The sequence below is a fragment of the Ursus maritimus genome, unplaced genomic scaffold, assembly GCF_017311325.1.
Source record: "Ursus maritimus isolate PB19 unplaced genomic scaffold, ASM1731132v1 scaffold_13, whole genome shotgun sequence".
NCBI lineage: Eukaryota > Metazoa > Chordata > Mammalia > Carnivora > Ursidae > Ursus > Ursus maritimus.
The window spans coordinates 21985007-22000183 of NW_024423675.1; the positions used below are offsets into that span (position 1 = coordinate 21985007).

The 15177-nt window shown below is 35.3% G+C and overlaps 1 protein-coding gene across 1 annotated transcript in view; it reads right to left on the reverse strand.

Moving 5' to 3' along the window:
• The window catches only part of REV3L (REV3 like, DNA directed polymerase zeta catalytic subunit), a 169574-nt gene that overhangs the window by 59580 nt on the left and 94817 nt on the right, over window positions 1–15177 (reverse strand). Inside the window, exons 14-18 of the mRNA XM_040627642.1 lie at window positions 11800–12713; window positions 6249–6328; window positions 4811–4936; window positions 1780–1972; window positions 382–493 (exon numbers count right to left, since the gene is read on the reverse strand). Of these exons, the coding sequence (XP_040483576.1) occupies window positions 382–493; window positions 1780–1972; window positions 4811–4936; window positions 6249–6328; window positions 11800–12713 (1425 nt within the window). The remainder of the gene's footprint in view (window positions 1–381; window positions 494–1779; window positions 1973–4810; window positions 4937–6248; window positions 6329–11799; window positions 12714–15177) is intronic.

Consider the following 15177-nt stretch of genomic DNA (forward strand, 5'->3'; position numbering starts at 1 on the left):
ATTTAAGGAAAAAAAAGGGTACTGAAACGGGCTGGCTCCCAAGGCAGAAGCCTACTTAATGAATAACACAATTTAAATTTAGTACCCATTATTTCACCACCATAGAAAAATCACGCTAAAATCCAACTGGGAAAGTTGGGGCTAAGCCAATATTTCTTCCACTGACCCTTCAGTCTTGAGAATAGAATGTTCTTTTTGCCATCCCTAATCTGCTGGAAATGGCGATGGTGATGGAAGGTGAGGGCAAAATCATTCCAAGGATAAATTTTAAGGGCCATAGGAAGGGATTCTCATCCTTTTTCCTACCTTTGCCCATGTTAATCAATAGCAAGAAAGGATTCTGAACAAAAACCAGAAAAATCAGGAAATGCAAAACAATACCTCTTTATTATATCTGCAATTTCTTGAAAAAGTGCCTTCTCATCGGGTGCATAGGTAACTTCTAGTCCTGTAATTCCAGATCTAATCAGTAATGGGGTCTGATACCTGATATCTAAGAAACAAGCAAAATGTTCATTACATGTAACTGTGTAAGTAATATAATCCCTTACTTTTGAATGAAATTATGCTACTGAAGTACTTCAAATTAAGAGTGTTCCCCAAAGTAAATACATAATTAACTCAATTTCTTGAAAACTTTCTTAAAGGTTTTCTAGTTTAATATGCAACTGAAAATTCAAATTTCATTTTTTCAGTTCTTTTCCTGAAAAGTCACATTCACCAAATTCCTCAAATAATAACGTGTCACCCAAAAAGGAATTTTATTACTTTGCTTTTGTCTTTAGTCTTCCTATGGAAAGAACTTTGCTTAGTAGAGAGCATTCAGTGGTATGGTGATTTTTAAGGAACTACGTATTACAAAACAGTATGTACCACATAGTCCTATATTTATGAATAGACTGCACACCAAAGCTTTTTGGAAACATTGGTTTAGAACTCAGAAAACATTTTATTGAAAAAAAAAAAGTTTACGAGAAGGAAAAAGAAAAAAAGAAGCAGCCCTGATTTGCAGTGCTTGCCTATTTCTGTAACGTAAAGACTCCCCACCATGGCTGATTTCAAACTACCAATATGATATCAACTAGTTCACAAAATTCATAAAAATTTAACAATTGTCTTGTGAACTGGTACAAGCTAGTTCAAGCATACCACTGATTAAACAGCAAATTCCTATATGGTTTCGTTCTGTGCTAAGACTTCCTCCTCAGTTGACTGAATTCATGTATTACTACTCGAAACTGCAGAACACTTGATAGTATATAAAATGCCTTTACGTGGCATACTATATGAAGAATGTCTAAACCAAAAATGTGCATATTTAGGAAGAGATATAAACAAAATGGGAATGTATCTTAAAAGTCTCTTATAATCCATTAACTTATACTAGTAATTTCTTAAAAGCAAAGGAAAACACTCTGTTAGCAGCAAAATACCGGCAATGCATACATAAGATTGTCCATCCAACCTAGAGATAATCATTTTAATTTAATATTAGCAATTAATATTTTATAAACTAGTATTCAGAACAAATTATATATGTTAAGTGGAAATTTTAGTAATAGCTTTCTGTTAAGTGCTTCTGACTTTGGACAATAATTCAAGTAAGAATAATGAATCCAGGACAAAGCTATACACAGTACTTCCTACTCCTACTTCGGCACACATTTTAAAAGGGAGTTCCTGATACTGGCTTGGTTTAGATCTCCAGCACAGAAACTGCCCCCATTAAGAGGTTCATCCTAGGTGGATAGGTATAAAATTAATAAAAATGAACAATACCTTGGCTGGAGACTGTCTTGTCTTTATCAATCACTATTACACCTGTGAGTTCTGTTTTGTCTGTATCTGGTAATGGAGTGTCAGATGAGATGCAGTAAAACAGAGCACAGATTGGGTCGAATTCAGGATCTGGTTCTAAGTCTCTTCTAGTTCGAGCATGTAACTCCACACTGATTAGGGTAAGATTTTGTATCTAAAAAAGGAAATAAAAATGATGATTTTAGACAACTTTTTGAGACATGTTGAAAGAAATGTTTCACTAAGACTCCAAGGAAATATGTGTAAAATTATAGAAAAAAATGGCCATAAAGGACACACTCACAATTTAATACTCCACAGATTAAAGATTTTTACTTCCAAGATTAGATTGAATCAATTCATGTTTTTATTTTAGAAAAACTGCTTGTGCTATAATTTCTCAGTGACAATATATGCTTAAAATGATTTATCTAAAATACATGCAGTGCCTCTTAAGTTTCTCAACTGTTTGAGAAAGAGAATGACTAATCCAAGTGGTTGTACATTTGAGTCAAAGTCTGTTAACTTTTTACTTTCTACCCAGTTAACTACGGTTTCACCTATAGTTTAAACTAAAAAGAAAGATGCATTTTATTTTGAAACTCCTATTAATTCTCTACTACTACAATTTACTTCTGTATGTACTAGGCAAGTTTTTAATTAATTTTTCCTGAAAAAATATTGTAAGAATTATATGGCATCAACTACACAATAGCTAGATTTTGCACACATAAATTTTCTCTTTAACATATATGCAAAAAAAGTAGTACTTTGCTTTTTACACTTATATTCCTATGCTAATAAAAACTCTGAACTGTAATCTTTAGTTTTTTTAAAAAACAAGACAAAATAAGTAGAAACTCTGGGTAAAAAAAAATAGAACACAGATTGGATTCATGATTACAGCTGGAATTATAGCCATCATTGTACCAGTAACGGAATGAAAGACAGGAGACTACTGCTACAGTACTGGTAATTATTGAAATCATATAAATTTAATGAAGGACTGTGTTCTGTATTTATTTTGCATGAAGAAATGTAAATACAAGGCTCTCACTAGTGATGGAAGTAGAATTTGGTAAACCTTTTTGGAGGACAATTTAGAAATATCAAAATTAAAAATGGACATATCCTTTGATCTAGCAATTCTACTCCTGAGAATATATCCTGCAGATATACTCACATGTAGTGAATACGTATGTATGAGGATGTTCAATAAAAATTATATTTCCAGTCTTTTATAGTTCATAAAAGACTAAAAACATAAATGTTTATCAGTTGGGACTGGTTACATAAATTATGTGACATCCCATAAAGGCTACATATAATGGAATACTCTGTAACCTTTAAAATTTTCTAAAGAATGAACCAGATCTAAATGTTCTAATATGGAAAGATCATCCTACATTAAAAAGTGGAATTAGTATGCATTTATATATGTAAAAAACGTTAAAGCACATGCATAGAAAATTTCTGCAAAGAGATATAAAAACAAAGAACTGCTTATACTGCCTTTGGGGAAGGAGACCGCTTAGTCTGAGGTGGGAGGGAAGCTTAATTTTCATTTTAAGTCTTTTTGTCCTGATTGAATTTTTTTTTTTTTTACCATATACATGTAACACTGTGTGCATTCATTAGTAAATTTGTAATTTTCAAAATATAAAGAACATTAATTATACATATATAAAAGCATAAGAATAAAACAAATATCCACCAAGAATAAAACAAAATCTACCACTTTCCTTGAATATATACTGCTGTTTCTAAATATCAAAAACATCAAATCAAGTAAAATGGGGAGCTAAGGGAAAGAACTTCTACTTTTAAATGTATGCTCTTCAGGTTTAATTTTTTTTTTTTTAAGATTTTATTTATTTATTCGACAGAGATAGAGACAGCCAGCGAGACAGGGAACACAAGCTGGGGGGGGGGAGTGGGAGAGGAAGAAGCAGGCTCATAGCAGAGGAGCCTGATGTGGGGCCCGATCCCATAACGCCGGGATCACGCCCTGAGCCGAAGGCAGACGCTTAACCGCTGTGCCACCCAGGCGCCCCTAATTTTTTTTTTTTTAACAATAATCACACATTAATTTGGTAAATTAAAAAATATAAACTGGAAAACCTCTCCCTAACATCAAACCAAACCAAACCAAAAAAAAAAAGTTAGAAAAGGATGAACATGTGGACAGACTATAAAGAAGACAGAAGACGATTTCAGGTCAAAAGATTTGTGGAGGTTGATTTATTTATTTAGTAGGCCAAACTGCACATTCAAATTTCGCCTTTCTATTCCTTGATAAAAAAAAATGCACTACTGATCTTAGGGGCATTTTTTTAAGCAAACATGAAATGAAGAGATGGGGGAGAGATTTACTGAGTGTGACTAAGGAAGAGGTGTGTGACAAAGGGGGATGAAGATTATAACCCTTCTCTTCTGCTCTGAATATTTATATGCAGAAGACAGAGAAATTAGCGCAGCATAATGGGACACAGAAGAAAAAATGCTACGGACACAATTCCCTAGAAAAAGGAAGGGCATACCTAGTGCAGATTTTTTTTTGCTCATTCCCTATGTGACCACCAGGTGGCAGTTTGGAGTATATGCTGAGATGAAGGCCTGCATAGGGAAGAAGCTGTGAGCAACCTACCAGACCTTCCAAGTGATTTTAACTTCAAGAGGGTGCATGATTCTGCAATGATTCTGCAAAGCTTTTCTAATTTTAGCTTCTATAAACCAAACTGCAGCTATAAGATTTGTGAAAATTGTGAAACCACAAAGCAGTTTCAATAAGTGATGGCTACTTCAAAAGTTTCTCAAAAATAACAAAAAAACAAACCAAACCCCACCTCCCCATAAAAGTTTTTCTATTTTCTATAAATATATAAACCAATAACTAAATGAAGATCAACAAGTACAGAATTCAGTGTATTCCTCCCTCAGTAAGAAATGTCCACACTTGTTCCACAGAATAAAACATGAGAGTTAAATAGTGTCCTTACTGTTGCAGTTTTACCTCATGTAAAGCTTTTGCCTCCTGTAAGTTTTGTACGCTGACTTTGAAACCGTAAGTATTGTTTAAAGATGGTCCATCAATCTGAGAAGTTTCTTTCTTTGGAGTATTTACTGCTGCAAACTGATTCTATTAAAAAACAACAACAACAACAACACATAGCCAGAAAAAGATAAATAAGCAATCGTTTTCTTTCTTTTGATCACTTATTCCTACTTAGATAATCTGCTTTATGTGTTTAGTAATACATGATAAACTAGTACCATCTCTTCAGACCCAAGAAGAAACCAGTAAATATTTTATTAACATTCTTTTCATGCTAGTAATTCAAGATATCAGAACCGGGTATAAGCAGAAATATCTGATATAATCTGTAAGCAAACCATATGTTGATCTTTTTTAGTTTACAAACCCCAAATAATAAAAATAAGTCTTGTCGGAGAGTTGACATTTACACCACATGGACACTTATCTTGACCTTTCTTGGAAGTATGACAAACAAGAAGGCAATATATTTGCAACTAGTTAGGGCTAAAGTTTATAAAAGATTTGAAATTGTAGGTCTGTATTTTACCCTAACACAACATGTGTCTGAAAGACGAATGAAAACATAAATCATTTTGAAGGGTTTAGAAAAAATAGAATCTATTTTTTAAAAATATTTTTTCTGACTTCCAGATCCATTAACCATTTCCCCCCAAGTTTTGATTTATGTTCACATCACACTTGTACTTATTTTTTAATATAAATAGCTTGTAATTCAACAATACTGATTTAAAAGTGAAAGTTTTTAAAAAGTATTTAGTTTTAAAATAGAAATGCTAAAACATATTTTATGTGGTTAATATTAATGAAATGTATGGAAGATTCCTGTCACCTATGTCTAAGGATACATGTCTAATGTATACCTTTTTTAACATAATCATGTATTTCTAAGCATTACCATATTTTTAGTATTTGAATAAAGATATTTATTTTTTAGTTTCAGTAGTAAATAATCTTGCTTTCCTTTGCTACTTAGTAAAATGAACTGAAAAAAAATCAATGTTATATTTGAGAAAAAAGTAATAAACCAAGAAAAAGGATATATTTTTGGTGGGATCAAAAATCACTTACTTGAGCTCTGCTGTCATTGGACTGTTCTGATTTTGCCAGTAATCAGTTAATGTATTTGTATCCTCATAATCCACATTTTGGCTATCATATTCACTTTCTCTGTAATATTTGTATTTACATATAAGAATCTTTTAGATCCCAGCAACAAAAAAAAACTAAAAAAAATTAGGCAATTTCTCGTTGTCTCAAAGATACGTAAATAAAATGATGCAAAAAATATAATAAAATTTTAAAAAATTGAGACACAAAGTTATCAATTATCTAACTGAAATCTAAGATAAGAATGGATCTTCCACTGAACATTAAGTATGTTTAGCATAGTTACCTTCGCTTGTGTTAAGAGTACTCTTCTAAGAGTGTCAGTATTACTTCCTTTCTTATGACTCAATTTCTGGGTTTTTGGTTCTGTAGAAAGAAATGTCATATTTAACATGTACATCAAAACTGCCTGCTTCTTTTTTTAAAAAAAAATTTTTTGTTATTCCAAACTCCTGAATACCATTTGTGAGTACTATCCTATTGTCCTATTAATCCCTCCCAAAGACTTCATAATTTAAAAATAAAACTAAGTTAAATGTCTGATCCCTACCAAAATAACTTAAAATTTTGTATTTAAAAAAAAATTTTCTATTTTAATTATGGAGTTTTATACCTCAGTCATATCCTAGGCAATCATTTAATTCATTCATTTATTTATTCATCAAGTATTTACGATGAGAAAAAATACAGTCTCTTCCCTCACAGGGTCTAGAGTGAGAATCAGATATTCATCAAATGCATACAGAAGAATAAAATTATAACTGGGGTAAGTACGACAAAGGGGAATATAACTGGGAATTTTTACTAGTCACAGAGATCAGGAAGGCTTTTTTGTGCTAAAAATCAGAGGAAAGAGTGGTAATTAACAAACAGAGTAAGGATTTTCCCTGATTACCAAGCAAAAGAAGTGAAATTACTGTGGGTGGAAAGAAGGCTAGGAGAGATGTCCAGGTGAGATGATGATAACTTGGCCTAAGGTTGTGGTGGCAGATGTAGAAAAAACAATGGAGAGATTTGGGTAATTCAGGAAACAAAAAAGTGACAGGACTTGGTTGGTAATGGACTGGGAACCAAAGGATGTGGTAAGGGAATCAGGTGGGTGTTACAAATAAATCCCATGTTTCTGACTTGTGTAACCTGTGTAACAGAGAAATGGTGGTACTATTCACTGAAGTAAGGAAAACCAAAAGAGAACCACAGGCTTGTGTGTGTGGGCATGTGTGTTTGTGTGTATGAGTACAATAGGTGCCTGGTGGCAAATGTATGCTGTGAAATCATGAATTGAGTTTTAAAAACATTGACCTTATGGGACGCCAAGGTGGTTCAGTCAGTTGAGTGTCTGACTTGATTTCGGATCAGATAGTGATCTCAGGATCATGGGATCAAGCCCCGCATTGGGTTCCCTGCTGGGCATGGAGCCTGTTTAGGATTCTCTCTTCTCCTCTCCCCCTTCCCCCTCCCCTCCCTCTCTCTAAAAAAGAAAGAAAAATATTGACCTTGTGGTGCTTTTGAGCATTCAAGTAGAAATGCCAAATAGACAGTTAGACTGGAGGTTCAGAGAGTTCTGAACTGGAACTTTAAATTTGTGTGTTATCTGTAGTAATCCTGTGGGCAGGAACTCATTCATTTAGGGAGAAAATATAGAGTAAAGCTTCAAAGGAAAGCAAGTAGGCAGAAACACAGGAGTAGGAGAAAAGCTAAAGGGACTGGAAGCTCCAAGAAGGAAGGTATGGTCAATAGAACAATGGCTGTTTAAAGAGGGCATGTGACAGGAACACACACACACACACACACACACACACACACACACACAAAGCCATACACTGGCTTTAGCTACATGAAACTTATTGAAAATCTTTACAACAGCCATACTAGTGGAATGATGGGGGCAGAATCGAATGTTGAGTGGGCTGAGAAAGGAGAGGAGGTAAATGGAGTTGTCACGTTATAGAAATCTTTTAAGAAATCTGGCTTTGAAGAAGAGGAAAAAGAGTAGAAGCTGCAGATGTAAGGTCAAGGCAGGTTTTTAGTTTTCTTTGTATCTTAAAGGGTGGGCAAGACTTGGGTATATGTTAAAGCCAGTGGGAAAAATCAAGTTGAGAAAAAGGAAGGTTTCGGAGAGGGCTCCGATATTTCACTCAGAAGGCAAAAGAAGATAGATGGAAGCATATGTAAGTAGATTTCACAGCAGAAAGATAAAAAGGTTTCCATATGATAATTGATGACTTTACAAGACATGATAAAATAATAATAACTTCTCATTAGTACAGTTAAAATTTCACTTAAAAAGCTCTGATTTTCAGGTCCCAACTGGTACCAAAAAATTGGGATTATTCCCTGCATATTTTCAGACCTTAATGCTTTGAAACTTGAACTCAACCACATGAAGAAATTTGGAAAGAACTCAAATACATGGAGGTTAAAGAGCATCCAACTAAAGAATGAATGGGTCAACCAGGAAATTAAAGAAGAATTTTTTAAAAATTCATGGAAACAAATAAAAATGAAAACACAACTGTTCAAAACCTTTGGGATGCAGCAAAGGTGGTCCTAAGAGTAAAGTACATAGCAAAACAAGCCTTTCTCAAGAAATAAGAAAGGTCTCAAATACACAACCTAACCCTATACCTAAAGGAGCTGGAGAAAGAACAGCAAATAAAGCCTAAACCCAGCAGGAGAAGATAATTTATAAGGATTATAGCAGAAATCAATGAAATAGAAACCAAAAGAACAGAACAGATCAACGAAACTAGGAGCTGGTTCTTTGAAAGAATCAATAAGATCGATAAACCCCTGGCCAGACTTATCAAAAAGAGAAAGGACCCAAATAAATAAAATCATAAATGAAAGAGGAGAGATCATAACCAACACCAAAGAAATGCAAACAATTAACAAGAACATATTATGAGCAACTATATGCCAACAAATTAGGCAATCTGGAAGAAATGGATACATTCCTAGAGACATATAAATGACCAAAACTGAAACAGGAAGAAACAGAAAACCTGAACAGACCCATAACTAAAGGAAATTGAAGCAGTAATCAAAAATCTCCCAGCAAACAATAGTCTAGGGCCGGATGGCTTCCTAGGGGAATTCAAACAACCATTTAAAGAAGAATTAAAACCCACTCTTCTGAAACTGTTCCAAAAAATAGAAATGGAAGGAAAACTTCCAAACTCTTTCTATGAGGCCTTGATCCCCAACAGAGACAAAGACCCCAACAAAAAGGAGAATTACAGACCAATATCCCTGATGAACATAGATGCAAAAATTCTTACCAAGATAATAGCCAATAGGATCCAACAGTACCTTAAAAGGATAATTCACCACGACCAAGTGGGACTTATTCCTGGGCTGCAAGGGTGGCTTAACATCCGTAAATCAATCAATGTAAGACAGTACGTTAATAACAGAAAGGCCAAGAACCATATGATCCTCTCAACAGATACAGAAAAAGCATTTGACAAAGTATAGCATACTTTCTTGATTAAAACTCTTCACAGTGTAGGGATAGAGGGAATATCCCTCAATATCATAAAAGCCATATACAAAAAAAGTCCAGAGCAAATGATCATTCTCAATAGGGGAAAAACTGAGAGCTTTACCCCTAAGGTCAGGAACACGACAGGGATGGTCCACTATCACCACTGTTGTTCAAACATAGTACTAGAGTCCTAGCCTCCGCAATCAGATAACAATAAGAAATAAAAGGCATCAGAATCTGCAAAGAAGAAATCAAATTCTCACTCTTCGCAGATGACATGATACTCTATGTGGAAAACCCAAAAGACTCCACCCCAAAACTGCTAGAATTCATACAGGAATTCAGCAAAGTGCGAGGATATAAAATCAATGCACAGAGATCAGTTGCATTTCTATACACTAACAATGAGACAGAAGAAAGAGAAACTGAGGAGTTGATCCCATTTACAATTGCACCCAAAACCATAAGATACCTAGGAATAAACCTAACCAAAGAGGCAAAGGATTTGTACTCAGAAAACTATAGAATACTCATGAAAGAAACTGAGGAAGACACCAAAAAATGGAAAAATGTTCCATGCTCATGGACTGGAAGAACAAATATGTGGAAATGTCTATGCTACCTAGAGCAATCTATACATTCAATGCAATCCCTATCAAAATACCATCAATTTTTTTTTCACAGAAATGGAACAAATAATCCTAAAATTTGTATGGAACCAGAAAAGACTCTGAATACCCAGAGGGATGTTGAAAAAGAAAACCAAAGCTGGTGGAATAAAAATTCCCGACTTCAAACTCTATTACAAAGCTGTAATCACCAAGACAGTATGATACTGGCACAGAAACAGACTTGTAGGTCAATGGAACAGAAAAGAGAACCCAGAAATGGATCCTCAACTCCATGGTCACTAATCTTTGACAAAGCAGGAAGAAGAATATCCAGTGGAAAAAAGAGAGTCTCTTCAACAAATGGTGTTGGGAAAATTGGACAACCACATGCAGAAGAATGAAAGCGGACCATTTCCTTACACCGTACACAAAAATAGATTCAAAATGGATGAAACACCTAAATGTGAGACAGGAACTATCGAAATCCTACAGGAGAACACAGACAGCAATCTATGTGATCTCAGCCGCAGCAACTTCTTGCTAGATACGTCTCCAAAGGCAAGGGAAACAAAGGCAAAATAAACTACTGGGACTTCACCAAGATAAAAAGCTTTTGCACAGCAAAGGAAAGAGTCGACAAAACCAAAAGACAAATGACAGAATGGGAGAAGATATTTGCAAATGTCTTATCAGATAAAGGGCCAGTATCTAAAATCTATAAAGAACTTATCAAACTCAACAACCAAGGAACAAATGATCCAATCAAGAAATGGACAGAAGACATGAACAAACATTTCTCCAAAGAAGACATCCAATGGCCAACAGATACGTGAAAATGTGGCATCAGGGAAATACAAATCAAAACCACAATGAGATACCACCTCACACCAGCCAGAATGACTAAAATTAACAAGTCAGGAAATGACAGATGTTGGTGAGGATGAGGAGAAAGGGGAACCCTCCTACACTGTTGGTGGGAATGCAAGCTGGTGCAGCCACTCTGGAAAACGGTTTGGAAGTTCCTCAAAAAGTTGAAAATAGAGCTACCCTGTGACCCAGCAACTGCACTACAGGGTATTTACCCCTAAGATACAAATGTAGTGATCCGAAGGGGCATCTACAATAGCAGCAACATCCACAATAGCCAAACTATGGAAAGAGCCCAGATGTCCACTGACAGATGATTGGATAAAAAAGATGTGGTATATATACACAATGGAATACTACTCAGCCATCAAAAAAAATCTTGCCATTTGCAGCGACATGGATGGAACTAGAGGGTATTATGCTACGTGAAATAAGTCAATCATAGAAAGACAATTACCATATGATCTCACTCATATGTGGAATTTAAGAAACAAAACAGAGGATCATAGGGGAAGGGAGGGAAAAATAAAACAAAATGAAATCAGAAAGGGAGACAAACCATAAGAGATTCTTAATCATAGGAAAAAAACTGAGGACTGCTGGAGGGGAGGGGGGTGGTATGGGGTAATTGAGTGATGGACATTAAGGAGGGCACATGATATAATGAGCACTGGGTATTATATAAGATTGATGAATAACTGAACTCTACCTCTGAAACTAATAATACACTACATGTTAATTGAATTTAATTTAAAAAATATATATATTAAAAAATCACATAAAAAAAGCTCTGAATTTCATTACATAGTCTAATGTTTTCATTTCTAATCTTTGAAAAAGAATTTAAGACTTCCTGTTATTTGTAAACTCACCTGTTGATAAAGGGCCCAGGCTACTTGCTTCAGGAAGCCTTTCCAGAAGTTTTCTCTGTACAACTGGTGTACTATGAAGACAGAGTGGGTCACATACTCTGGTTCTTGCCCTAACGTTAATTGGAGATATGACTAGAGGCTCCAGAGACTCACTGCAGGGGCTTTTCTGTATACCATCTTTTACTGGTTTTAAGAAGTTCTCAATATTCAGGGAATGTAGTTCCTCTACTGGTGATGTGGGTCTCTCATCTCCATTTAATGTTTTGGAATCTGGGGATGTTGCTTGTTGCCAAGGTGGAATTACTGGAGAATCAGGGGAGCTATAACTAACATAATAGTCATCATCATCATCTTCACCTTTCTCAGGATCATTTGTAGAAGCAACTGGTGGCAGTGTCTGACTTTCACTTATAGTTCGACTACGTCCTGCGGTTAGTGCTTGCAAAGCAATCTGAGAGTTACCAACATCTTCCTTGGTATGCGCTGTAGTGGGGAGTATATGTGGAGCTGTACTCATTTTTGGAGGCACTACAGGTTTGTCATCTGGGTTAACTGAAGAGCTGAAGTTCTCAGCAGATTTTACAACTCCAGTTGGCTCAGTTTTAGACAGTTTCTTGGAACGTTCGTATTCTTCTTTGGCTTGAAGCCATGCTTGAACCAGTTGTCGACTTGGGGCACATTTGCAAGGCATAATCACAATTTTTTTATCTTCAACCATTTTATAGCTATTACTTGACCCTTTATTGACCACTGCCTGGCCATTGCGAAGGGGTGACCCTGGTCTCGGATTCTGAGTCATTGCTGAGAATGCTGTTTTCCACAGACGAAGTCCTTCCAAGGAAAAGTCTCCTTCAAACTCAGCCAGATCATTTGGAAGTCGAGTTTCTACCATGAGAAGCCGTCCACCGATCTCCCTATAAACAACATATTTTAGAACAACCGTTTTGTCTCAAAAAGCAATTACCAAAATATTTAGCTCCCTATCCTAGAGATTTTTTAAAGTCTCTTTTGGATTCTTAAAAATGCCCATTTCTTCCTTTTGTATGCCTTCTCCCTACATATTTTATGCAGGTACACTCTTCTAGTCTTAACATGTTTTTCTTCACAGGTATATGCTACTAAATTAATTTCCTTTGGAAGGAATCATCAATACCAGGGAANGAGGGTATTTTTTGTTTTACGTGCCCCACGAAGCCTTCTTTTCTCCAAGGAGATGGCACAAACTGATCTCTTCCTTTCCTCTACTCAAGTAACTTTGTACTGTCACCATATACGAATAAAAACAATGGAAGAATTTATCATTAGAGACTATATCCCTGGATTTTATCTATAGCCTCTCTATAGAGATTCTCTAGTATCTACAGTAGTTTAGCAAAACCAGTCAGTTCAAACATATCTTTGTACTCCAAGTCTCTTCAAACATTAAAAAAAAAAATCAGACACAATTGAGATAAATTACCATAATTCTTTCTCCCCTTTTCATGGCAAGGCTTAACACTAACATAAGAACTTTGAGTTGGCAGAGCCCACAGAATGCATAGCATAAATGCTGATAATGTATATGTATGTGGGGATTCACTATTAAAAGGCAGCCTGATTAAGTTTCCAATAGTTGGAAATAACAAGCTAAACCTCTTTCTCTAACATATATCCACTGATACTATCTCTGTCTTCTGCAGCAAGAAAGTCTACTTTTTCTTCCTTATGGTATCTCTTTCATGGATATGAAGATAAGTTCTTAGTTTTTTCAATTACTTCTCCTAGGGTATCCCAAACATCCTGGTCATTCTCTACATAAAACGCAATGAACTGGATTCATGTTTTGATTTGGAGCTGAAGGGTTACCACATTTCCTTTTCCCCTTTACATGGAAAGAGTTTGGCCCTTAATAATTAACTCTATAACCACCTCCCAGCTATGTGAAAAATTAGAAGCAAGATCATCGCTACTGAAGAAAATGAGTACACACATATGTGACAGAGCCAACTCCAATATTAATGATACAGAGATCATAACGAAGTAAAAACAGAAATTGGTGAGGTGTGGTAAATTCAGCTCTCTTGAATATTGTCAGCAGGATGGTAACTGCTGCAACTCATGTCACAATATGTATCAAGAGCCTTAAAATTTTTAGTAATGCTACTTCTAAAACCATATGGAAAGGGACACCTGGGTGGCTCAGTTGGTTAAGACTATATGGAAAAACCCCAGAATATAGGAAATGCTTCATGAAGAAAACAATAATCACGCTAATTATCTATAGTGGCAGAACAGGGAACAAACTTTCTGTCCAATATAATATACATATGACAGGATTATTATGTAGTCATTAAAATGATGTTTCAGGGGCGCCTGGGTGGCACAGTGGTTGAGCGTCTGCCTTTGGCTCAGGGCGTGATCCCGGCGTTATGGGATCGAGCCCCACATCAGGCTCTTCTGCTATGAGCCTGCTTCTTCCTCTCCCACTCCCCCTGCTTATGTTCCCTCTCTCTCTGGCTGTCTCTATTTCTGTCGAATAAATAAATAAAATCTTAAAAAAAAAAAAATAAATAAAATGATGTTTCAAGAAACTCCTAATTTAGAAGGTGTTTATAATATTAGGTGAAAAAATCTGTACACAATACTGTGACTATAGTAAGATCTCATTTCATAAAACAAAACAAAAACTATACATTTAAAAAGCTAAAAAAAAAACATTAAAATATTAAGAGTGGTTGTTGATAGGTAGAGAAATGGTGTGATTTCTATTTTTTTATACCTCCTAAATATACTATAATGAATAGTTTTAAATTAAAAATTGTTTTTCAAATATAATGACTATCATCCTTTTACTTCAGCTGCAGGACAAGTCTCAAAGTTGGACAATAAATAACAGCAACAGAGTTAATGACTAACACATGGTAAGTTAACTCAGAATTAAAAATTAGATTTGTAAGGCTGAGGCAGAAAAAATAGTTCAATTAAAAAATATACCATAATCACTACTGATAAAACCGAAGTCCCCCAAATAATGGAAACTAATGCCTATGCAACAGACATTCATTCATTCTAGCAGTGAAATAAAGAGAAAGAGTCCCATTTGTGCTAAAAGACCACATATAGGTACCAAACCAAAACAAACCGTAAAACTGTGTATTAGGAAGGGTGGAGAGGAAATTTTCTATCTTCCACCTCAAGTCTTTAGAGGAAGAAACTTCTACCATATATTTCTGATCACTTTTTCTCGACCCCTTTGAGAACAGACTCCTGCAGGAATTATTGCTGATCTGTTGGGTAAAATCCTGTATTCACTGTGTCTTTTCCACTAGGGTCAGGAACACGGTGCTGCTGAAGGTTAGTGTACACATGTGGTGTGGCTTCTTGCCTTGGCTGACTCTT